At 43.8% G+C, this 26,322-nt stretch overlaps 1 protein-coding gene across 1 annotated transcript in view; it reads left to right on the top strand.

Annotated features, from left to right (window-relative positions):
• Setd4 (SET domain containing 4) overlaps positions 1–26,322 on the top strand; it is a 79,208-nt gene that overhangs the window by 7,158 nt on the left and 45,728 nt on the right. Inside the window, 3 exon segments of the mRNA XM_076549230.1 lie at positions 6,615–6,710; positions 9,866–9,903; positions 16,217–16,305. Coding sequence (XP_076405345.1) covers positions 9,883–9,903; positions 16,217–16,305 — 110 coding nt within the window. The 5' untranslated portion in view covers positions 6,615–6,710; positions 9,866–9,882.

Genomic DNA, 26,322 nt, shown 5'->3' with positions numbered 1-26,322 from the left:
TACAGACCTCCAGGTCTTCTATGGTTGGTATTGAGATTAAAGGCGTGTGTCTCCATGCTAGCTGTATCCCTGAACACACAGAGACCTACCCTGGTTATTCACTTCAGAGTGCATTTCCAAATATCACGAGAACTTCAGCATATAACTAAAAGAAACAAAATCTGGAAGAAATGTTTATTATGTACCTTTTACATGTTTTCAGCAGTATTTCATAGCTTTTGACGTGTAAGTCATATGTATACATATGTACTTACATATATATTTGGATCTATTAAGAATTTCTTATTTTGCTGGGCGGTGGTGGCGCACACCTTTAATCCCAGCACTCGGGAGGCAGAGGCGGGTGGATCTCTGAGTTTGAGGCCGGCCTGGTCCACAGAGTGAGAGAAACCTAAGGGAAGCTCTTGGAGTCCTGCTGCTGGCTTTAATGCGGCGGTGCTGCAGCTGTGTTATTTGTTAAGCAGTGCTGTTACCGTGCAAGAAAAGCCACAAGGCACGACAAAAACCACGATCAGAGCAGAGTTTCATTAGAATGCAGGAAGAGAGACAGAAGAGAGCTTGGCCAGGCCTGTGGAAGAGACACATACAGATTGAGGGAGAGATTGGGGAGGAGAAGGAAGAAGAGGAAGGGGAGGGGTCTGTGTCTGATTCTTATGGATTATCCTGCACATGCGCATATGGGTTTATGGAGCTACACCACACATGCGCAGATTGTGTGATCACGCAGCACGCAGATTTATGTAGGATGTAAGGCCCCTTACTTGGCTACTTAACTGCGCATATATCGTCATGCAGCTGGGGGAGTGGCCAGGAATCTGAACACCTACCCCTTGATAGCCTTCACCAGAGTTTCAGAAGTGATGCTGCCAGTGGTGGATTAATCCAAGGGGTTCACTAATAAATCTATGCACACGAAACTCTTTAATCTCTACACTTTATTCTTCTGAGTCAGTTCTCTCTCTACACAGCTGCTTTTCTGCTCTCATACTTAGCTCCTGATAGACTCCCAAATCTTGGGTACTACCTTCTCAAGTGGGCACCACAAGAACCCAGACTTCAGTCCAGTTGATGCAACAGTACAACTGTACAGTCAGGCTAACTCAGCTCCAAAGAGCAAGAGTCGCGCCTATTGCAATCACATGGGTACTTTTAAAGGAAAAATCCACAAAAGCCATAAGATTACAATTTCCATACATGGCCTGATCACAGGGTGATCACAGAGTGGGTACAGTCACATCTGCATGCACATTCTTCCTGACAGCTCAAGGCGGGTATCAGGGTGGAAGTGGAGTTTACACAAAGATCACAGTGGTCTTTCCTGGAACACTTGCAACTATCCCAGTCACAGTTGAGCACATCTCTTAGCAGAAATCTTTTTATATTGTCACATTGTTGCAGGGGTGATTGAGTAATGATTGAGTCAGCTTGCCCTTGGAACTAGAGTTTTAGTTTCTCATTTCCTGGGGCTTGGGGGTGTAAGCCTGAAGGGTTAGGGTCATTCACTCCCCCATTTTCTTTTGGCAAATTTTAATCTTAAAATTATGATATTACATTTTCTGGAATTTAGTAACTCGTGGCCTATTGTAGTAACTCATGGCCTGTAATGGCCCTGCATAGTCCATGTATAGTCAGCCATCTTGTCTCTATGCTAGGAGGAGTTTTCTTTTGACCCAGCATTTCAGCCCTTTCTGAACAGGGAACATGGGACGACGTATTCTCTTCTGGAACTGCTTCGAGCTGGCATTGGGGCACCGTTGTTGCCCCCCCCCCCCAAGGCTGAAAAGCTGGTCAAAGACTGGACAGGGGGCATTTGTCAGTAGCATGTAGCTGCCTGACCCCATAGGGACAGAGAAGAATCATGTTAGCTGGGCTGGTCCACGTTGGCCTTTAGCACGTCCAGAGCCCACAGTCGTCTGGAGCAGTGGAGTCAGCAACTGAAACTTGGAGGTGTCTGCCAGCCAAGTAGAAATCTGTTGAGACAGATTTAAACTAGGAACAGAAGTTACAATTTATGAACTTATTTGGAACCCTTTGGTCTATACCCTTAGTAATGGGAAAAGCAGTAGTCCCAAGACCAGGAGAGAGGAAAAATACCATCTTTAGGAATATCTTATCTATAAAACCTATGTTGTTATCTATTTAAATTTTAAGTACTTAGGTGATATATAATTACTTGTATACATACACACAGTTGGATCCAAGTAACATACATACATACATACAGTTAAAGCTTGCTTATATTTTTAAGTTACATACCTGTCCATATACACATATAAGCAGTTTGCAGAATCATTAGCCATTTTTAAGATGAAAACCAACCAGAATTAACTTTTAAATTCAGTATTTGCATGTATAAGAAACCATAACAAACAGTTTACTGGCCTTCTACATCATAACAAGAATAAATATAAATTTGCATCAGCATTGTACCACAGACAAGAAACTGTTGGTTAGTCTCACATAGGGAGTGACATTCCATTCCTGGAGCCAGATCCTGATCAGGTTTTAGCCCCAGGGCAGGTCTTGGGAGTCCCATCCAACAGCATGGGAGATGAAGAGGACAGGAAGGCATGCACCATGGGGACAAAAGATTGCTGTTAACCTCAGATTTTCAAGTATATGAGAGCAGCAGACTGAAAGTGACTCCATGCCCTGGCTGGGCCCACAGACCTGTAGGCTGCTCCTCAGCTGTGACCCTGGAGGGGCAGTTAGTTCTCCACCAGCCCCCACACTCTGAGCTCCTCTAGGCTCCAGCTGGTTCCCGCCAGCTCTGCCCCTTGTCCACATGGGAGCCCAGCCAGAACCTGCTGGCCATATCTGGGCCCCACAGTGCTCACAGCCCACCCTGGCATATGGCAATGCCTAGTTCCCATGCAGCCAAGCCTCTACTCCACAGCTTTCTGAGCGAGCTGGGGCCCCGAACCCGCTGCATCCAGGCCCCGTGATGCTCACGGGCCGCCTAGCCCTCTCAGCTGTGCCCTGGGTCCCTGAAGCAGCAGCTGTGAGCCGCTGCCTGTGCTCTGATCAGAGAGAGAGAGAGAGAGAGAGAGAGAGCAAGGAAACAATGGGGGAATTTGGTTAGTCCATGCCAGCATTGGGTTTGGCCGCCCACCGAGCGGAGGGGAAAGACCTGTGATGTCCCAGTGTGAAATTTTTTTTTTTACCTTAGCCAAATTGGTGGGGTGTCTACCTGTCCCTTTGAGACCTGCCAGGAGAATCCAGTCGGGGCAGGTCAAGGGGAAGGCTTTGGCGCCAGCCGGAGCTTGAATCCCGCCCGCCAGCGGGAGCAGGTCCCCTTGTGGCGGGCCACAGTGGCGCCTGTGGTGGCGGTGGCATGGAGAACAAGGCCCCGGGCGAGGACAAACAGCAGCTCAGGCCTGTGCTCAGCTCAGTGTGTACGGGCCACAGGAGCATGGTGCTGAGGCAGTGGGGTGCCGGCAGGGGGACATGGCCGGTGGCCGCTGCTAGAAGGAGGGGAGGGGGAGTGTGTGGATAAAGGGGGAATGGGGTTGGGGCCCCATGGAGAGGGAATTAAGAGGTAGAGACAGACAAAGACAGATAAAGCATAAAATGGACAGACACAGTCCGCGCGGTGGTTGATTCAGCTACAAAACCAAAAGTACAAACAAAGCACAAATTCAAATGGGAGTGACCGAGAACAGCCTCGCTCCCCCAGGGAAGGAGAGACTCATCTCCTTTCTTCAGATCACTCTGGAGGAGACCTCCAGAATGGGGACCCGGGGACATCTGAGCACGTCTGCTCCCCACACAAGTTGCAAACACAAGTCCTGCACACTTCTGCAGGCACCGAATACAAATGCCAAATCAACCAAAGGACAAGGACACAATAATATAAAACATAGATCGAGCTCGTTTTTACCTCCAACTGACAGAGTGGGGGTCCAGGGGCACCCCAAAAATCTCAGTGGAACCTCCAAATGATAGACCTCCAAAACTAGGGTACTACCTTCTCGAGTGGGCACCCCAAGAATCCAGACTCCAGTCCAGTTGATTCAACAACAAGAGGTGTTTATTAATGCAGCTGTACAGTCGGGCTAACTCAGCTCCAAAGAGCAAGAGTCGCGCCTATTGCAATCACATGGGTGCTTTTAAAGGAAAAACCCACAAAAGCCATAAGATTACAATTTCCATACATGGCCTGATCACAGGGTGATCACAGAGTGGGTACAGTCACATCTGCATGCACATTCTTCCTGAAACCTCAAGGGGGGTATCAGGGCGGGAGTGGAGTTTACACAAAGGTCACAGTGGTCCTTCCTGGAACACTTGCAACTATCCCAGTCACAGTTGAGCACATTTCTTAACAGAAACCTTTTTATATTGTTACATTATTGCAGGGGTGATTGAGTAATGATTGAGTCAGCTTGCCCTTGGAACTAGTTATAGTTTCTCATTTCCTGGGGCTTGGGGGTGTAAGCCTGAAGGGTTAGGGTCTTTCACTCCTTTCTTGCCTGATTCTCTCTACATCTTTCTGCTCTTGCCTCTAAGTGCTATCTTGATTCCTTCATCTAAGTTCTGCCTCATTTTGGTCTTTCTCATCTCATTCTTACCCACCTAGTTCTTCCCCATCAGGCTCTTCCTCATCTCCCATCTTGTCCTTCTAGTTCTCCTCCAATCTAATCCCCAGTCTCTGAGGTTTACAGTTATAAACCCATGCAATAGCAGTGCTCTGGCTAAGGCAAGGTCACCAGGCTTGAGTTCTTACAGGGTCCTAAAGGCAGACAAGAGTTTTCCTCAGGCAGTGACCACCAGGCTTTCTTCTACAACCCAAAAGGGGAGTGGTAAAGGAGGGGGTCAGCTAAGCTAAAATTGGTTAATATATCAGAAGAAGGGAAGTTATGTGCTCACACTACATTCCTAGAAGGGGTTAGGTAAAATTTTATGAGTCTATCATAAATGTGCTCCAACTACAATCTTACAGGTGGGTGGTCAGGAAAAAGACTCTATAAGTCACTTAAAAACTTCCTCTATTTTCCTATGACACCATGTACTGGCAGGGCAGGTAACTCTGCTCAGAGCTAGGAAACCTGTCTCAAAACTACACTGCACCTGGTATGCAAAAAGCCCTTTTGTTCTGAGTCAGTTGCTCTGGAATGCCGCTTGGGCTGTGAGAGAAAGAAAGGTCTGAGCTTCATTTGCACAAGAAACAAATCTATGCACCTAAGTTAGGCAGTGTCTCTGTAAGGGTGTTTACCTTAATTCAGGAGACTCAGCGATTGGTCTGAAATGCTTTGTCCTGTCTGCCTTTTGCTTTGGATGCAAGAGAAAGTATATCAGATAGAATACACTGTTAGAAGTTATTGGGGAAGTATGAGAGTGCACAAGAAAGTCATAGCAGGAAACAGCTGATATACTAAAAGCTGAATAACACCTGAATAATACTCCTTGAGATTTGGCTTAATCCTCTGGAAGGCCTTAGCTTCTTCCAGGTATTAGCTTTGTCATAGTCAGCTGCATTCCTCCTACATTCCTACAGCTCATAGCAGAAACCCTGTTTCAAAAAACCAACCCCCCCCCCCAAACCAAAATTTGTATTTTAATAGCATTTTTGAAATTTGACTTTTTTGGTTATTACTACTATATTTAATATAATTAATTTTTTATGTGTTGATTTGTATCTTCCAACTTTGCTAAACTCATTTGTTGTTTTGACATTCCTCTTAGATATTCCATGATTATGCATATGTGTTCTGAAAAAATTTCCCCCCCCCCAATTTGATTCTTTTATTTATTTTCCCTGGTTACTCTGGCTAAATAGCTTTTGTATTTTTGAGGAAAAGTGGGAGAAGTCTATTTTTTCCCTGTTCTGGATCTTGGAGGAGGTCACTTAGCTTTTCACTGTTGTGGGATATTTGTACACTGTGTGAAGATATATGTGATTGATTTAATAAAGAGCTGAACAGCCAATAGCTAGGCAGGAGGTGTAGGCGGGACTTCAGGGCAGAGAGAGGAAGTAGGAGGTAGGGAGGCACAGGGAGAGGCCAACAAGACGTGGAGGGAGTTGGACATAGAGAATGAAAGAAAGGTAAAAAGCCACATGGTAAAACAGATGAATAGAATGGGTTAATTTAAGTTATAAGAGCTAGTTAGGAGCAAGCCTAAGCTATAGGCCAACCTTTCATAATTAATAAGTCTCCGTGTTATTATTTGGGAGCTGGCTGGGGGGACAGAGAAAGACTCGTTACATTTTGCTGTTAACGTAGCATCTTATGGCAGCGCTGGGAATAGAATGTAGGACTACGGATATGAGGCGGACATTCTACCCCTGGGCTATAGCCCCTGCCCTGTCCACCGCCCCCCATTTCCGCTTGTGTTTTTTTTATTTTTTTATTTTTTGGTGGTTGTTGTTTATCTGGGTGTGGAAATTTCCTTCTGTCTTATTAGCTGATGATTTTTTACAGATTGATGTTAGATGTTACCAGATGTTTTTGTGCATGCATCGAAATAATCGTACGGCAAATGGCTTTTCAGTTGAGCGTATATCACCCTCATTTCCTGTCTGTCTGGTCTGCTTCTTCGGATTTGTACCTTTGAAATGCTGGCCCACCGACACGGCGATGTTAACTGTGGTGTGTTCTTGTCTCTCCTGACAGTGAACGAGAGCTACAGACCAGAATTTATAGAGCTGAGAAAATGGCTGAAAGATAGAAAGTTTGAAGACACAGGCTTAGTACCTGCCTGCTTTCCAGGTGAGAGTCAAGTGGAGGGCAGGTGCAGTTGGGGTTGGGGGCCCGGGGGTGTGTGTGTGTGTGTGTGTGCTTCCGGCAGTGGCTGTCATGTCTGGAAACACATCTGGTGCAGTTGGGGTTGGGGGCCGGGGGGGGGGGGGGGGGTGTGTGCTTCCGGCAGTGGCTGTCATGTCTGGAAACACGTCTGGTGCTGTGTATTGGGATTCGCCGTTTGTTTGTGTTTCACCTTACTTTCCTATGGAAAGGAACGACAGATGAGGAAAAAAATTACATTTGAAGGAGAATAATAAAAGTAAGATGAAGCCATGAGGCCAGCTGTGGCGGTACATGCCTTTAATCCCAGCAGCACTCAGGAGGTGGAGGTTCCTGATACAGATTTAATATAGATTAAAAAAGAAAGAAAAGAAAAGCAGATGTAGCCATGAGTAAGGATAACACTTGAAAGACACAAAGTCTCATGCACTCCCGGAAGAGCAGCATTTGACTCGCGTGTAAAGAGCCCACGTGACTGACAGGACCTGAGGGGCCTGTAAACAAACCTCAGAACATGGGCGTCTTCCTTAGCATTTGAACAACTTTGAGATTCCATCTCACCCCAGTCAGAATGGCTCACATCAAAACACCTGGCAACAAAGGCCGTGAGCTTGTGGAGAAACAGATTCTCTCACTCACTGCAGGTAGGAAGGCAAATTGATCTGCTCTGGATATCAGCATGGAGAATCCTCAAAAAAACTAAAACGTGAATCTACCATACATGACAGAGCTAAATCCACACCTGGCATGTGTCCAAAGACTCAGCAGATACTCAGCCATGTCCACTGCTGCTCTGTTCACAATTGCCAGGAAATGGAAAGAACCTAAAAGTCCTTTAACTGATGAATGGGTAATGAAAATGTGGTATATGTACACAATGGAATTCTATTCAGCTGTACAGAAAAATGAAATCATGAAATTTTCGGGTAAATGCATGGACCTAGAAAAGATCATATTGAGTGAGGTAACCCAGGCCCAGAAAGATAGACAGTGCACGTCCTTCTCATCTGTGGTACCCCCATCTCCAAATCCTCAGCCAGAAGTGTAGAGCTACCACCCACCCCTCATGGCAGAAGCCTCTTTAGAGCAGACCATCACAGTGGACGGCACCTGGACGCAATGCCGAGATCAGCAGATGACACATCTACATCACAGCATCTGCATCTGTGGCCCAGGAACGTCTCTGAAGAAGAAATCGTGTAAGGGCCAGAACACCAGGAAGTCCACTGTGAAACAGTCTCTCCCGGAAATGACTGTGTACACAAGACCAGGACAATGCCAATATCAATGGACGTGATCACTTGGAAGGGGGAACATTTTGTGGTCCCACCCCTGGACAACTGATGACTGCTGGGAGGAGACTGCCTCTCCCGGGGATGAGCTTCCTGGTGAGCCAGCACAGTGGTCAGCGTTGGAATTAAAAACCTGACACTGTCAAGTTAGAAGTTTGGGTATTCCTCAGCCTGAAGGAAAGGCCTAGGCTGAGTCCTTACAAGGCACAGCGCGTGAGTACTGAGTGGGCAGTGCTGAGCTCTGTCTCTTGAGGTTTTGGTAGGATTTTGGAAACGATGCCTGCTGATGGGATTGTCTCAGGCCCCGTAAGTGAGTAGTTTTCTGAGGGTGAGGCATGTTCCAGCTAACCACTTGAGGTACTTGTCTTGTATCGTGTTGTGGCTCCAGCAGAGGAGCCTTTGATGGGGCCCAGCAAATCCTGTCTCTCAGGCAGTTTGGATCTGTTTCTCTCTCGTTTCGGCCTTCCAGGTCATCTGAACTGAGGCAAGTCAACGTTTTCCTCTGGAATTTGATAGCTTCCTGTGGAGGCTAAATTGACATTAGTTTGGAGTCAATGTCCTGCAGTCAGGGGTGGAAGGCAGCTACAGAGCGGACCAGCGTGCTGTTCAGAGGAGTGGGTCTGGTGTAGCAGAGATAGTTAGGACCCTGAGGTCTTCACACTGCATATGATTACAGCGCTAAGAGCATATGCTATTGGACTTCCCTCTGGCCACTAGTTAGCCTAATTTGGAATAAATTAACTTTTTTTTTTGTTTGTTTGTTTTTTGTTTTTCAAGACAGGGTTTCTCTGTGTAGCTTTGCGTCTTTCCTGGGACTCACTTGGTAGTCCAGGCTGGCCTCGAACTCACAGAGATCTGCCTGCCTCTGCCTCCTGAGTGCTGGGATTAAAGGCGTGCGCCACCACCGCCCGGCCAATAAATTAACTTCTTATATCTCCCAAGGTAAATGATTTCCCATGTGGGTCACCAGCTGAGAGAGATGATCCGCACGAGGGTACTTCCTGTGGGTCCATTACACATGGTGACCCTGGAATAAAATGCTTGATTTGAGCTGCCAATCTAAATATCAACGGAGGTTAATTGTTACTTGCAGGTTATAGAACTGAATGTTTTGCCATAGCGAACGATGGATGCATTTAGGGAGGCAAAGGGTTTAAAGGTAAAATGGAAGGGTTACATAATTGCTTTGAAACAGTTATCCACAGCCAGAGAATCACAAGGTCAGGGTGAGTCTAGTGTCTCGGACAGATGACTGCTGGGCAGGCATCCTCACGTGACTGTTTATGTCAAGTTACAGTTTTAGCAGAGTATTTTGTGCTAGTTCCTATTGTGAGACAATTAAGAGTGAAGCGTCTCCCTTTTTGACTCTCTGGCTTCATTTGTCAGGGTTTGACTTACGTGCTTCCATTTTGTTCCTGACAACATTCAGAGGACCCTGTGCGGTCAAGGTCTCTGCTGGTTTGTGAGGGTGAGCTGCTTTGTCAGCCAACGACAGGATATTTAACTTCGTGTTTTTGTGTGTCAAGGACTGGTCAGTGAGTTCCTTTCCTGGGTTGTAGCATGTGGAGTTCTTCTCCAGCTCATCCCAAGAAAGGTGTCTGTATTGTCCTTGTTAAGGTCCTTGGATCTTGACTCAGAACTCAGCTTTGCTGTTCAAGGAATGTAAACCCACAGAGAGGTCAGGTCGTATTCCAGAACAGCTTCCTGACCCATCCTCCCTGGGAGGGAAAGGCCAAGAGACCCACGTGCATTGTTGCAACCTGTTTTTAGTCCTTGAGGCCCTCAGGTCTCCACGATGCGGTACGACTTACCTCCATGTTTTGGTTCCAGGAACAGGAAGAGGGCTGATGAGCAAAACGTCACTGCAGGTGAGAACTTCTCTTTTATCCTTGGGGCTCAAGATAGATCCTGCTGTGGGCATGTGTGCGTGTGCGTGTGCGTGCGTGCGTGTGTGTGTGTGTGTGTGTGTGTGTGTGTGCGTGCGTGTGTGCGCGTGCGTGCATGTGGGCGTGTGTGTGTGTGTGTGTGTGTGTGCGTGCGTGCGTGTGTGCGCGTGCGTGCATGCGGGCGTGTGTGTGTGTGTGTGTGTGTGTGTGTGTGTGTGTGTGTGTGCGTGTTTTGCTCACATCAAATGAATCAAATGTGCTTCCCCTGTGTAGCCATTTCTCTTGTTACCAAATGTGAATACAGACATCAAAGTCCTCCTGCTGACCCAGCATTGAAATATATTTGTTGTCATTTAAACAAGCCGAGGGGACACATGATCTCTCCAGAGAGTCCTTCCATTCCCTTGTCACTCCTAAGCCTCTGAGTTTGAGTGACAGAGGGAACAGGGTAGGGGTGCGGCCTCCTGACCCTTCTTTCAAGGATGGTCCAGCCCCAGGGGCTGCAAAGGCAGGAAAGTGGCTGTCTTTTTGTAGATGAATTTCTAAGCGGTCTTATTAAATAAAAAACATGGAGGTAAAAGTGAGAGATCAGGGAAATGGGGAAAGCCACCAGCCAACCTCACCTCACCAACTCGGCAGCTTCCAAAAGCCGTGACTTCCTGTTACCCAGGCACATATGCCTTGCTGTTCTGCCCTCTGATTTGCTCTCTCCATTCAGCTACATCACTTCCTCTTCCTGCCCAGCCCTGTCACTTCCTGTCTGCCTGTACCGAACCCCAGATCTCCATGGTTAACCAGTGTTGGAATTGAAGGCATGTGCCACCACACCTGGCTCTGTTTCCAGTGTGGCCTTGAACACACAGAGATTGTATCTGCCAAGTGATAGGATTAAGGGCGTGTGCTACCAGTCCTGACTTCTTTGTTTTCGTAAACTGGCTTGCTGTTCCCTCTGATCTCCAGGCAAGCTTTATTTATTAAAGCACAAATTGTTTTGCCCAGATCGAGGACCCCCAGAGAGGCCACCAAAGACGAGCATGCCAGAATGCAAAAGCAAGGTTTAATTCTGGATATCCAAAAGCAATACAAGCCTAGGCAGGGACTTCGTCCAGCAGATACAGCGCAGTTAAACACTAATTAGTTAAACCCTAATTCCCCTCGTATCTCTCCAGGGTCTCGTGCTAACACCATAGTATAAACTGTAGGGTAACATTCAGGCTCTCTCTCACAGCCTTGGAGAAAATCCAACGCTTTAAAAGTTCAAGGTCTAGTTAAAATCCCGCTGCTGGGCTGCTGCCTTCCTCCTCCCCCAGCTGCCTCTGGGCCTTGGCGGCTCTCCTGCATGGGCTGCTTTCTCTCTGAGTGCAGGGACTCCGGCCCAGGTGTTCAGCCTCTACTCTGGGTGTGAAGATAGCTACAGAGATGTCACCTCTAGACTCGGGTGGCCCTTGCCCTGTAGAGTCTTGGCTGGACCCGGAGTTGATGTGAAGCAGGCCCACAAGCTGAGGCAGCCGCAGAGGCAGGGTGGGCTGGGCACCGCGCTGTGGTAAGAGGACTGGATGCATGGACAGTCGGCAGAGAAGGACAGCAGGACCTCGTCACAGCTGGCACCGAGCCAGGCTGCCCTCCTCCCAGACCTCTTCAGCTGCGTGAGTCATGGCTTGCTGTGGCTCCACCTCCCAGCCCCTCTGCCTTGTAGCTCTGCCTTCTGCGGGACCTTGACAGCACCCCCTCTTGGGGCTGCTGTCCTCCCGAGTCACAGGGAGTGTGGCCCCCCAAGAAGGAATGACACACCAGTGAGGTTCGATTTTAACTGAAGTGGGAGGGAGCGCTCCAGCTCTTTGTCAGCTGCAGGCCTTTATGGCGGGATCTGTAATGCAGCGCATTTCATTAAATGGAGCTGCCTTCCTCATGCCGTAGACAGTTTAAATGAGATCTAACTCAGGCCGCTTTCCGAATGGCTATTAGACCTGACAGATAAAGGTGTCCCGTCTCCCTGGTGTGCTGTTTTGACACAGACACTGCAGAGGTACCAGGATATTTAAATGATGTGAAGCAATATTGTAAAAGAAGCTATGGGTACATTGTCACCAGCCCATCCAGCTGCTCCCTGTTACAGCCCTTGGACACAGCAGCCGAGCAGAAGCAAAGGCTTCTCCAGTCATCCTCCCATTTGGTCAGGCACAGATCCCTCTCTCTTGGGCAAAGAGAAGGGGCCTGGCAGCTTGTAACTGTGAGTGGCAAGTTCCTCAGAACTCCCCAGTGGTCACGGACCTTATGCCTCAGCCCTAATACTGTGCAGATGCTAACACACCTGAAGAATTCCAAGTACAGATGCTGTGAAATGAAAAAGTGTTTTCCTCACTCACAGCAGCTGTTGCTTTGTATGAGGATGTGAAGAACCGCTAGAAGAACATTCTTCAGAGAGTACACCAGCGGAGAACGCAGCCTGCCAAAGGGGAACACCCCATCCCACGAGCTCTGAGGAGCTGAGAACTTGCTTACTTCAGCTCCACTTTTCCGTGAGGGGGAATGATCGTGTTTGTAACGGCAAATTCAGGAAGCTTCAGGGCCAGCATGGTGGCTCACACCTTCATGGAGGCAGAGGCAGGCAAATCTCTGAATTCAGGGCCAGCCTGATCTACATAGTGAGTTTCAGGCCAGCTAGAGCTAGCTACATAGAAAGACCTAGTCAAAAAAATAAGTAAGTAAATAAATAGATAAATAAATCTTCCAGATTATTTGGTATTTCTGTCTTTTCACAGAAAGTAATTGGGTTTCTTCTGGGGCCTGGGCTTGCTACGCAAGGCGTGACTCTTCATTGGAGCAGCTCTCTTCAGGAAAAAAAAAAAATCCATCCAAAGAAATAACCTGATACAAGTGTTTACAGAGGTGAACATTTCTAATGTACACAAGAAACATCACTGAAGTAGAATATAATTTGAAAATGATGCTTGAAAAGAGGTGGACTACCAAAATACAGGCCAGTGATGGTGTGTGATTTGAATTAGTGAGTTGGACTTTGCCCACCATGCTAAATTCCTTCTTTTCCTTTGGGTAATACTTCCACCGTAAATCATACCATGGTAAAGTGTGAGTGTGACTTCAGGGTGTTGTTTGAATCTTAGATGGTCTTTTAATAGAAAATCTAGAGCCAAATATCAGGGTGAAAGCTGAAAGATCAGAGAAGCAGAACAGCCAGCCACTAGTTCTTACCTCCGTGAAATCCTCAGCCTAGAGAGAGTGAGTTCCTGTTTCCTCACACCTTATACACCTTTCTCCACCCTGCCGTCACTTCCTGGGATTAAAGGCGTGTGTGCTGGGATTAAAGACGTGTGCCACCACTGCCTGGCTCTGTTTCCAGTGTGGCCTTGAACTCACAGAGATCCAGATGGACCTCTGCCTCCTAAGTGATAGGATTAAAGGTGTGTGCCACCACTGTCTGGCCTCTTTGTCTTATCTAGTGGCTAGCTTTGTCCTCTGATCCCCAGATAAGTTTATTAGGGTTCACAATATATCACTGTTGCTGGAGGGCTTCTCTCCAGGTTCCACCAAGCCCCGCAGTCCCACAATCCACGTATAAAATAATCACTCAGATGCTTATATTACTTATAAACTGTATGGCCATGGCAGGCTTCTTGCTAACTGTTCTTATATCTTAAATTAACCCATTTTTATAAATCTATACCTTGCCACATGGCTGGTGGCTTACCGGCGTCTTTACATGTTGCTTGTCCTGGCAGTGGCTGCAGTGTCTCTCCCTCCTTCTTTCTGTTTCCCCAATTCTCCTCTCTCCTTGTCTCGCCTATACTTCCTGTCTGGTCACTGGCCATCAGTGTTTTATTTATATAGAGTGATATCCACAGCACTTCCCCTTTTCCTTTTTTTTTTTTTTTTTTTAAAGGAAGGTTTTAACTTTAACATGGTAAAATTACATATAACAAAACAATTATCGAGCAAGAATTACAGTTACAATATTAAAGAAGATGTCCTATCTATCTTATATTTGTGAGTTTAAGGTTTTATATCTAACTTATCTTTTATCATAACTGAGGAAATTACAACTATTTAGTCTTTAACCACATCAAAGACCTGAGAAGGAACATAATGGTACCTGAGAAATGGTAGATGGATACAAGCAACTTTCGGGAATCTTGCAAGAGTAGACCAAGACAGCTGGCAGCCTGGACAGTCACCTGATGTTTCTCAGCATTGTTGGTGCATTCAAATTGGCTACAGGCCTAGAGTATCTGACAGACCATTTTCAGAAGCAGGAATTCTGAAAGACCATCTTACCCTGTCTTGGCAGAGTACAGTGGTCACTTTCCTTGTGTCCCACTTGTCCAGGAAGGACAGCATTGCATTTGTACTGTCAGCCATCAAGGCAAGGGCAGTTCTTTGCCCCACGTTGGGCGCCATTTGTTGCCGGAGGGCTTCTCTCCAGGTTCCACCAAGCCCCGCAGTCCCACAATCCAGGCATAAAATAATCGCTCAGATGCTTATATTACTTATAAACTGTATGGCCATGGCAGGCTTCTTGCTAACTGTTCTTATATCTTAAATTAACCCATTTTTATAAATCTATACCTTGCCACATGGCTGGTGGCTTACCGGCGTCTTTACATGCTGCTTGTCCTGGCGGTGGCTGTAGTGTCTCTCCCTCCTTCTTTCTGTTTCCCCAATTCTCCTCTCTCCTTGTCCTGCCTATACTTCCTGTCTGGTCACTGGCCATCAGTGTTTTATTTATATAGAGCGATATCCACAGCATATCACCATATCAGGGAAAGCTACATACATCCATTTGCAGGAGAATTGGATGCAGTATTTAAGTAAGAGGCTGAATCAAGACCAAGTATAGTGGGATTTTTTGTTTGTTTGTTTGTTTGTTTTGTTTTTCGAGACAGGTTTTTTCTGTGTAGTTTTGGTGCCTTTCCTGGATTTTGCTCTGTAGACCAGGCTGGCCTTGAACTCACAGAGATCCACCTGCCTCTGCCCCCTACCCCAGTGCTGGGATTAAAGGCGTGCGCCACCATCTGGCTTGTCCGGCTTGCCCGGCTTGAGTAATTTTCTTTAAAAAATTCATCCAAGGAAATAACTTGACACAGTGTTTTGCAGAGGTAAAGTTTTTAACGTTCATAAGAAACATCACTGAAGTAGAATATAATTTGGAGTTGATGCTAAGTCAGTCTTCCAAGACTATTCTAATCTTATCAGACTTGTTTTAGGTGTGTAGTAATGAACAGAGAAGTCACATAGACAGAGCCCGAAGTTCTTACATGTTACCTGTTGTGGTTTTCAGTTGGCTTCCATTTTTATATTTTGTTTGTTACTCTATAAAGTGTGCCTTGTGGTGGTTGGGATTCCTTTCTTTTAAAAAATACTTTATTCCAGTTGATTTAGTTTTATAGATTTGAATTTGTTTCAAAGAAATTCTGAGTTCTGTTGAATGCCATGAAAATATTTGTTACAATAAACAAAATTCTTGGGACTTAGAAAAAGAAAGTTAAATACATTTTTAGTCCCAAAGGGAAGAACCAAAGCATAAAAACAGCCATGCTCAATCGAAGCCCAGCAGTACATCCCCGGATCTTGTAGCTCATTGTCTGGCTTCTGGGGCTCACTTACGATCGTCTGGGCTCTGCCGTCCGTAACAGCTTGTCTTGTAGGTGAGGCCAGCCCCACTCTGCTGCTGTCCTGGGTGCTCACCTCATGGTCCTGGCATCTCCAGTATTCTGGAGTCCCCACTCAAGTTGAGGCCGTATCCACCAGTGGCCTCTCCTGGCTTCTGACATTGCCACACCTCAGCTTGCCTTCATGGCCTCTTCCGCCCTGGGGTTTCCATCGCCACAGAGGCTGCACCTTCATCAGTGGCCTCTCATGGATCTCACAGTGCCGAGCCTCAGCTCTTCGTGATCCCTTCATGATCCCTTCACGCCAGTGCTTGTGAAAGGCTTACACACTGTTTCCCAAGCTCTGCTGCCGGCCCCACATGCAGCCTCCGGCCCCCGCTGGCCACAGCTTCTATGTGTTGATCCTGAGCAAGATTTTATTTCAGCTACTGCTCTCTTGTTAATCACAGGCAAGCCAATTATCATTGATTGTCCTGGTGAAGCAAAGTTTTACTCCCACAGATTGTTTTTTATTAAAGTCTGTCATATGAACGGCTCTCATACCTCTGTGCTTCTCTCTTTGAAGGCCAGGCCTGTGTTGTCTGCTCTGGGGGGCTCTTGATATGTAATGAGGGGATCCAATGTTTGCAAAGCTGAGGTGTCCTAAACTCTGCTTTCTCTTTGGCAAGGAGGGACAGATGATTATCTCATTGCCTGAGAGCTGTCTGCTCACCACGGACACCGTGATTCGAAGCTCCTTAGGGCCCTACATTAAGAAGTAAGTGACCATACCTGCACACAGCTGCCAGTGCTGTGCCTTGAAAGTGTCTGCCATTGGCAGATGTGCCATGGCTGACAGGGCGTGAGGACCCAGCTCTTGTCTGGCCAAGAAACACTGGGTGCTGTTTGAAAGGTTTATCCTCTTCTAGGTTTGTTCTGAATTCACTGTGAACTGTATTTCTAAGGTCTTCAGAAGGCTGCCTGGGATGTGGGTGTGAACCCTGTTCCTTAGGAAGTAAGCGTGAGATGGGATGGTGCACATGGTGAAAGTCTTACAGATGCTACTTCCCTGTCTTGGTTCACTCTATTGTACCTGCTTGACTTCTTCAGCTGTGAATGGATTTGGCATGAGGGAGGAGTTGGATTTAGTTAGGGATGAAGGAGAGCAGGCAGTGCAGGATTTAGTGTTAGGGAGGAGTTGCATTTAGTTAGGGATGAAGGCAGTGTAGACTGAGAGCCTTGTTCTGTGGTGGTAATCTAATTGTATTGAAATATTATTTTGATTTGTACTGAAATATTAATTTGATTGTATGTTAATAAATAAAGTTGTCTGGGGGTCAGAGCTATTAGAGCCATAGCAAGAGTGTGGCGGTGGTGGCACACGCCTTTAATCCCATAGATATCTGTGTGTTCAGGGTCAGAGCTATTAGAGCCATAGCAAGAGTGTGGCGGTGGCAGCACACGCCTTTAATCCCATAAGATCTCTGTGCGTTCAGGGATACAGCCAGCATTGGAGACATATGCCTTTAAGACCTAGGGGGCTGTACATTCAGACAGTGACGAGGCAGTCATGTGTTTGGGTTTACAACCAATGAGAAGGCAGAACAACATACTTTAAAAATACGAACCGACAGGAGGTAGATCTCTTTTCGCGAAGCTGGGACAGCAGGAGGAAGGGTGAGATTTTAGCTCTGAGCTCTGACTTCTCGGCTTTCTCTTTTACATTGTTTCTGTGTTTCTTATTTAATAAGACGGTTGGTTACATCAACATCTGGCGCCCAACGTGACAAGAATCCATTAAAAACTGCTTGGCTTGGCGGCAGGTCTGCTTTCCCGCAAGGGCGGCAGGCGGCGGCGGCGGCAGCGGCGGCACACGGCGGCCGGCGGCGATCGGCTTCTTAGTCCGAGCTGCTGGCGTCCTAGTCCGGGTAGCAACTTCTAGCCCGGGCCTAGGTCTGTGAGCAGCTTGCCTAAAGCCGGTGCTACAAACAACTCAGACCTGCCCGTAAAGCCAACGCACGTGGTCGGAGCTTAAGGAAGCCAGACCCAAGCCTTGACTCGGCACAAGAGGGAACACGTGGCTGCATTTAAGCTTTAGCCGGCTACGCTTTCTTGTGCGTTCTCTCTTTCCTCTCTCTCTCTCTCTCTCTCTCTCTCTTTCTCTCTCTCTCTCTCTCTCTCTCTCTGGATTTACACCTGGGACACTAGGTGGCTGCTTTGAAAATCCCCTCGGATTTCTACTGTTCTACGCAGATTTGGTAAGTCATAATATATCAGATATTTTAAAGGAAACTATCTAAAAGAGAATTTTTTTCCACATTAAAAAACAAATGGGTTTTATGTGTACATTGGAAGAAAATTGGTTTTTGTTCGAAATTTTAGGCAGTCTGGCAATGGAACAACTATATAATATTAGTATTGGTGGAATTATGCACCTCATCACTATAATAATCCACATTTTAATATTTAAAAAGATAGTCAATTTAAGTGCCAGGATAACAGCGTTAGAAGAACTTGTTAAACCTGTAAAAATTCAGACAGAAGAAATTAACAGTGAAGTTGTTTCAAGTCGGGATCATAAGGTTGCAGAAAGAAAGCCTGTTTTCACACAGTCACCCTTAATTTATCCTGTAACAGTACAGCAGATGCCTGATCAAATGGCTACACAAAATACTTGGGCTCCAATTGAAATGTTGGATTTAAAAAGGTTTAAGGAGGCAATAGTATCTTATGGCATGCATTCCCCATATGTAAAGCAAATGTTAAACACTTGGTCAACATATAATAGGATAGTACCACAGGACTGGCGGGACCTCGCACAAGGTGTTCTGGAACCCAGCCAGAGACTTCAATTTCTGACTTGGTTTAAGGAGGAGGCTAAAAACATAGAAAAACAATGGAGGGATAAAGGAGTACAAGTTTGCCAGGATCAGCTTATGGGCGAAGGCCAATATGCTTCAGCACAAGCACAATGTTTATATGATGTCCAAACCCTAATTTTATGTCGAACGGCAGCCTTGAATGCATGGGACAAAGTTGAGGAACCAGGAAAAAAATCTGAGTCATTTACAAAGGTGAAGCAAGGCCCAAAAGAGTCTTTTACAGATTTTTTACAAAGACTGGCTTCAGCAGTAAAGAGAACGGTCTCGGATTCAGAAGCTGGTAAGGCAATAATTGAATCTTTGGCCTTTGAGAATGCGAATGCAGCATGCAAAAGAATAATCAGGCCATTAAGGGCAAGATCTGCACCTATGGAAGATTGGATTAGAGAAACAATTAATGTTGAAGGTGATGAGCATGATGATACATGGGTAGGAGAAGTAATTTCAAAAGGTTTGAGGAGTGTTAGATGTTTTGGATGTGGAAAGCAAGGACATTTGAAAAGGGACTGTAGACAGGTCATTTCCAGAAACAATGTTTCTTCAAGGAACAATGGCAACAGAATGCCCCTTCCTTCTGGAGTATGCAGAAGGTGTGGTAAGGGAAAACACTGGACCAACGAATGTAGATCAACAAAGGACAGACAGGGTAATCCTTTGCCTCAGTCTTCGGGAAACTCCCAGAGGGGCCTCAGGCAGGCCCCCAGTGCAAATCCAGTTCAAACCTTTCCGGCAGCCATAGAGGAAATGCCTGCTCTGGAGAGCGATTAAATAACCAAATGCCTATTGGAATAAATCATGCTGGTCAGAATGATGAAACAGAGAGAATAGAAAATTCAGGAGAAAACATAAAGAAAATTTTTTGGCAAACTTCTATTAATGAACAAAGACCAAAATTAACGATAAAAATAAATGGTGTTTTGTTGTCTGGTCTGGTAGACACAGGTGCGGACGTTACCATAATTGCACCAGAATTTTGGCATCCAACTTGGCCTCTTCAGGAGGTAAACGTTCAACTGTTAGGAATTGGGACATTATCTCAGGTGAAACAGAGTGCAAGATGGCTGGAATGTATAGGTCCAGAAGGACAGAGAGGAAAATTAAAACCATATGTGGCTAACATAACTATGAACCTGTGGGGTCGAGACTTGTTGCAACAATGGAATACTCAGATTAACATCCCTCCAATCTCAGAAACAAATCATAAACTAGCACATGTTACTGAGAGAAATATTAGAAGATATTGTTCTAATGAGTGGTCACCAGCCATCCATATTATACAAGAACAGGGCACAATAACTGATGATCTTCCAAAGACACCAACAGCTCTACCTTTAAAATGGTTAACAGACAAGCCTGTATGGGTCCAGCAATGGCCTTTAACAACAGAGAAACTCCAGGCTTTAGAAGAGCTGGTAGAAGAACAGTTAAATGCTCAGCATATTGAAGAATCAACCAGCCCTTGGAATTCTCCTGTATTTGTTATTAAAAAGAAATCTGGTAAATGGAGAATGGTAACAGACCTTAGGGCAATTAACAAAGTAATTCAGCCAATGGGTTCTCTACAATCTGGGATGCCTTTGCCTACTCTGTTACCAAAAGGATGGCCTCTCATAGTTATTGATTTAAAAGACTGTTTCTTTTCAATACCCTTACAAGAAAAAGACAGAGAAAGATTTGCTTTTACAGTGCCTACTTATAATAATTCTCAACCGGTTAAAAGATTTCAATGGAGGGTCCTCCCACAGGGAATGTTGAATAGCCCAACTCTGTGCCAATATTTTGTACAACAGCCATTGGAAGTGATACGTAAAAAATTTCCTAAATCTATAATTTATCATTATATGGACGATATTTTACTAGCTGACTCAAATGCAGATACTTTAGAAATAATGTTTGAAGAAGTAAAGAAAATTTTGCCTCGCTGGGGATTACAAATTGCTCCTGAAAAGATACAAAGAGGAGATTCTATTAATTATTTAGGATATAAAATAGAGCTACAAAAAATTAGACCCCAAAAGGTGCAAATTCGGAGAGATAGACTACAGACTCTTAATGACTTTCAAAGATTATTTGGAGATATTTCTCATCTACGAACTATTGTTGGGGTAAAAAATGATGAACTGACTAATTTGTTCAAAACCTTAGAAGGTGACAAGGACTTAAATAGTCCAAGAGAATTATCACCTGAAGCTGAGAAAGAATTAGCATTGGTAGAAAAGAAAGTGCATGAAGGACACGTGAATCGTATTGATCCAAAGCTGGATTGCATTTTGGTTATCTTACCTTCTAGGCGTTCTCCTACTGGAATATTAATGCAGAGGGAAGATATTATATTGGAATGGATATTTTTACCAAATAAACCAAATAAAAAATTAAAAACTTATGTGGAAAAAATCTCTGACTTGATTTACAAAGGAAAAATGAGACTTCGTCAATTAGCAGGCATAGACCCAGCAGAAATTGTCGTACCATTAACTAAGGAGGACATTGAAAAATTATGGACAGAAAGTGAACCTTGGCAAAGAGCTTGCAGTAATTTTTTGGGAGAAATTAACAGCAAATATCCCAAAAGCAATAGAATTGATCTTATAAAGAGAGCTGAATGGATCTTGCCTCGAATTGTACGGCAAAAACCCATATCTGGAGTTCGTACATTTTATACAGATGCCAACAAAGAAGGAAAGGCAGGTTACAAATCAGAAAATTTAAGTAAAGTGGTTCAAAGTCCGTATAATTCAGTGCAAAAATCAGAATTGTATGCTATTCTGTTGGTATTAATGGATTTTTCAGAACCTCTCAACATAGTAACTGACTCTCAGTATGCTGAAAGAGTGGTGTTACATATTGAGACTGCAGAATTTATCCCTGATGCTTCAGAATTAACTTCACTATTTATTCAATTACAAGATACAATCAGGAAAAGGAATCATCCTTTATATATAACTCACATTCGATCCCATACTGGTCTGCCCGGCCCTCTAGCACAAGGCAATGATGAAATTGATAAATTATTGATAGGAAATGTGCTGGAGGCCTCAGAATTTCATAAAAAACATCACGTTAATAGTAAAGGTTTAAAAAAGGATTTTTCCATAACCTGGCAACAAGCCAAAGAAATAATAAAGAAATGTCCTACTTGTTCCTTCTACAATCAGACGCCATTACCAGCAGGATGTAACCCAAAGGGTACTCAGAGAAATGAAATCTGGCAGATGGACGTGTTTCACTTTGCAGAATTTGGAAAATTGAAATATGTACACCACACTATCGATACTTATTCAGGATTTCAATGGGCAACTGCTTTGAGTTCTGAAAAAGCTGATTCTGTAATCACTCATTTGCTAGAAGTTATGGCCATCATGGGTATACCTGCACAAATCAAAACTGACAATGCTCCATCATATGTCTCTGTTAAAATGAAACAGTTTTTTGCTTATTACAATATAAAGCATATTACAGGCATACCACATAATCCTACAGGTCAAGCAGTTATAGAAAGATCAAACAGAACTCTAAAGGATATGCTAAATAAACAGAAATGGGTAACAAAAACCCCCAGAAATAGACTGCATAATGCTCTTCTAACTTTGAATTTTCTGAATGCCAATGAGAAAGGAACAACAGCTGCAGAGAGACATTGGATAATAGAAAAAACTACAGAATTAAATCAGCCTATATACTTTAAGGATGTGCTGACCTCAGAATGGAAACCAGGGTATGTATTACATTGGGGACGTGGTTTTGCTTTTGTTTCTACAGGAGAAGATAAGCTGTGGGTACCATCAAAATTGATAAAGGTTCGATTTGAACAAGAGAGACCTCTTAATTAGAGGAGGTGATAGTTCATCAACCAGCATGAACATCCAATTTAAACTAACTTGTATCAATAAAACATGCCTTTTCATTTCATCAGATAATAACTTGCCAAAAAGGAACATCCCCAAAATTAGTCTTGGGGAAAGGTTTTTGTTTTTGTCTTTTAGGAGAATGAAGGTTAAGGAATCTGAAGAACACTGGACAAATGAGACAACTGAAGAAAAGGGACAAATCATCTATCCCAAGAAACAGAGTGAAACGGTGTATGGGTATATATTATCTGAAAAAATTTTATGTCTTCCTAAATGTTTGTTTCTGCTTTTCTTTAAAGATTTAACACTATTGGTCTTCTAACAGTCCCAGTTCAATTAAAATTTAAAGCTGACTTTGGAGTTGGAGAATGGCTCTCTCCTTCTTTAAACTCAAGCATGTTGTTAAAAGGAAAATGCAAACTCCCTGTATCATGCCAGAATAAGAGCCATTTCTGCTATGGTACAGGACAAAAGCAAAATTAATTAAGGGACTATTCTATTACTAACCTCAACTCTTTGATTCTATTCTGATTCTTTAAACTTTTCTCAAAGTATAAATTTTATATCAAAATTTACAAGATTAATATATATATATACATTTTAAACTTTATTAAGATATGAATGGTCACATAGAGTACTAACTAATTCTAGAAAAAAGGCTAGCTGCATATATATGTTTTTGTGTTCGAGTCTCTTATCAGTTTTCTGCAGGAAATCACGGCCTGGCCTAACATCAACTGAAGTCTCCAGAAAGAAGATGGGGCCCCACAACAACAACAATTCTACGTGGACAATAATAATATCATTAAGCTGACAAACATCATCCACAGATCAGCTTTGAACTACAAGATGCTCAGAGCAAATTTGAGATGACTAGCTGAGATGATCCAGTCTCAAAGACTACTTGAATAAGGACTTCAGATAAACCCTCAACTTTGGCATTATACACAGACTGGATAATGAAGGATATAGTTACCTCTCCTAGAATTTGACAATTAACCTAAAATTTTTCTTTCAGGATAAAGAAAACTTCGCCCATACCCAGCAGGAAGCAATTTTAAGAATACGACGCCCACATTCCCAAAGAGGTGGTGTGGGGCAGGTGGTTTTTTGGTCTTTTTAATGGGTTCTGGGTCTGGGATAATTTTCAGTATTTAGGGGGGTTGGTTACAAGTTATTGTCAAGGGTTAGGAAAAAGGCTAAGCAAAGGAGATTAGATTTAAGGTTCTTGTTTAAAAAAAAAAAAAAAAAAAAAAAGAAAGAAAAAAAAAAAAAAAGAAAGAAAAGAGAAAGACAATTACTAGTTTTAAATACTTTACATTGGATTGAATTGTTTTATATTGTACACAAATTTGAAACTGATATTGTTAGAAAATGCTATATGTATATTTCTAATTGTATTTATTCCATCCATTTAACAATGTAATGCAAATTTCTGATCCTTGAATGTTATTATTATCAACTATTAGGATATAAAGAAATGAAAGCTAGTAGTTAGACATTATCATAGAACTTGTAGTCATATTAGATATGTTTTAAAAATTGAGCAGAGATGTTTTAGACAGGTCATCTTCAAACCCTTCAGAGATCTACAGAATATGGCATTTAAAATGTTTTAATAACTTAGAAAATTTTTCTTTTTTGAGACATGTCGGCTCCTGGCAGTACCAATCTACTTTAGAGAAAATATGGGCATTGAAGAAACTGCATATGGAGTCAACTTTCATTCTGGCAAAAGTTAGCCACTGGACAACAAAGTATCCTCGAATCAACAGGACAAAATGGACAGACAGATCACGAAACAAGGGACTACTGATTCTTGCCAAAACAAGTGTGGCTATGGCTTTATCAAAAGGCATCTTCTGAGGCCAGGACAATATGGCCCCATCCCTGAAGTGGCCTTCGCATCCGGAAAAGGTACAGTGCCCTTTTCTTCGAAGGCAGCTTAACAGGCAGAGGGCCGATGGATTCTGTTGTACAATGGAACAGCAGCTGAAAGCTCATGCCTCTCAAAAGTAGACTGGCATTTAATAGAGGGATGTGGAGAAGAAGGGGATGCTGAGATGAAGCCATATATACACAGCCAAGAAGAATGGACAGCTGAATTAAAAAACTGTCAACAATTTCCAGAATTTAAAATCCTGAATCATGACAGGACACTAGTGGAATTCAGGTGTTTCTGGTACGTGGACTGCTCTCACCCAATGTGAGGTTGAACTGTTGACCTTGTGTACATCCTACTTCACAAATGAGTCTGTCAGATACACTAAGCCTATAGGCTGAAGATGATGCCCCAACACTGCGGAGAAACCTCAGGTGACTGCCCAGGCAGCTGGCTGTTTCTGTCAACTCACAAAATTTTTTAGAAGTTGCTTGCATGCACTTCCTGTTTTTATTTTTGTTAGCTAATATTATTCCCTTCTTGGGTCTCTGAGGGAGTTGAAGATTAGTTAGTTATGGTTGAAGATTAGTTAGTTATAGTTGAAAATTAATTAGGATAGAAAGTACATTAGATACATCTTGGAATTATCAAAATAGGATAGATAATGGAATTATTTTCTCTGATTCATCAAATACCTGTTTAGGTATTTATTACTTGTATATATTGTATATAGTTATTGTACTTTTGTATATAGTTTTTCTTTTGTTAGTCATAACCTTTTGCTTTTTTTCTTTTTATTAAAATAGAAAAGGGGAAATGTGGTGGTAATCTAATTGTATTGAAATATTATTTTGATTTGTACTGAAATATTAATTTGATTGTATGTTAATAAATAAAGTTGTCTGGGGGTCAGAGCTATTAGAGCCATAGCAAGAGTGTGGCGGTGGTGGCACACGCCTTTAATCCCATAGATATCTGTGTGTTCAGGGTCAGAGCTATTAGAGCCATAGCAAGAGTGTGGCGGTGGCAGCACACGCCTTTAATCCCATAAGATCTCTGTGCGTTCAGGGATACAGCCAGCATTGGAGACATATGCCTTTAAGACCTAGGGGGCTGTACATTCAGACAGTGACGAGGCAGTCATGTGTTTGGGTTTACAACCAATGAGAAGGCAGAACAACATACTTTAAAAATACGAACCGACAGGAGGTAGATCTCTTTTCGCGAAGCTGGGACAGCAGGAGGAAGGGTGAGATTTTAGCTCTGAGCTCTGACTTCTCGGCTTTCTCTTTTACATTGTTTCTGTGTTTCTTATTTAATAAGACGGTTGGTTACATCTACATTGTTCTGCACACACGATGGAGAGCCTTGGTTCTGGAGCATCCTGAGGGCAGTGAGTGAGAGTCTCGGCAGAAGTGATTTCTACATTTTGAGGGTTCAATCAAAGATTGTGTTTTTTCATAACCCAAGCACTCCCTTAACCTCCACATACACACATTCTTTATGGGCCTGTGTAGAGGCAAGGATGCTCTGAATCTTTATTTTCTGAAATATATTTATATTTATATTTATATTCTGAAATAAATTTATCATTCAGAAATTGCAAGTAGAATGCGTGGTACCATGGGAATTTGAATTTCAAAGATGACGATAACATTGCTAAGTCTGTTTATACCGGAGGGGCTGATATGTGAGTAACTATTCGGAATGCAACTGTGTAACTTGTGGTAGAACCGAGAAGTTTAAGAACAAAAGCTGCAAGGTTCCATCAGTGTATAATGAGCAGCCACAGTGCCTGTCTCAGTAGGCATGATCCGGTAGAACTTCCAGCAATGGTGGAGATGCTTTGTTTCGCATTATCCAAGACGTGAATCACAAATGCCCATTGAGTAACTGGAATGTGACTTGTTTTTACTAGAGAATGACTCTTAAGCGCTGCTTAACTGTAACTAATTTAAACTGAAATAGTTCTGTGAGCCATAGTTCACTGGGTTGGATGTTGCATCTCTGAATCTTTCTACCCCTCTGGACTTCTCGTAGTTCAACTTTACAAGATGAAATCCAGGAGCTTATAGAAAAAGCGTTTAGCTGGGTGGTGGTGGCACACGCCTTTAATCCTAGCAGATCTCTGAGTTTGAGGCCAGCCTGGTCTACAGAGTTCCAGGACAGCCAGGGCTGCTACA

The sequence above is a fragment of the Peromyscus maniculatus genome, chromosome 12 (genome assembly GCF_049852395.1).
Source record: "Peromyscus maniculatus bairdii isolate BWxNUB_F1_BW_parent chromosome 12, HU_Pman_BW_mat_3.1, whole genome shotgun sequence".
NCBI lineage: Eukaryota > Metazoa > Chordata > Mammalia > Rodentia > Cricetidae > Peromyscus > Peromyscus maniculatus.
Note: the sequence above shows the minus strand (reverse complement) of the source record. Positions and strands in the feature narration are given on the sequence as shown.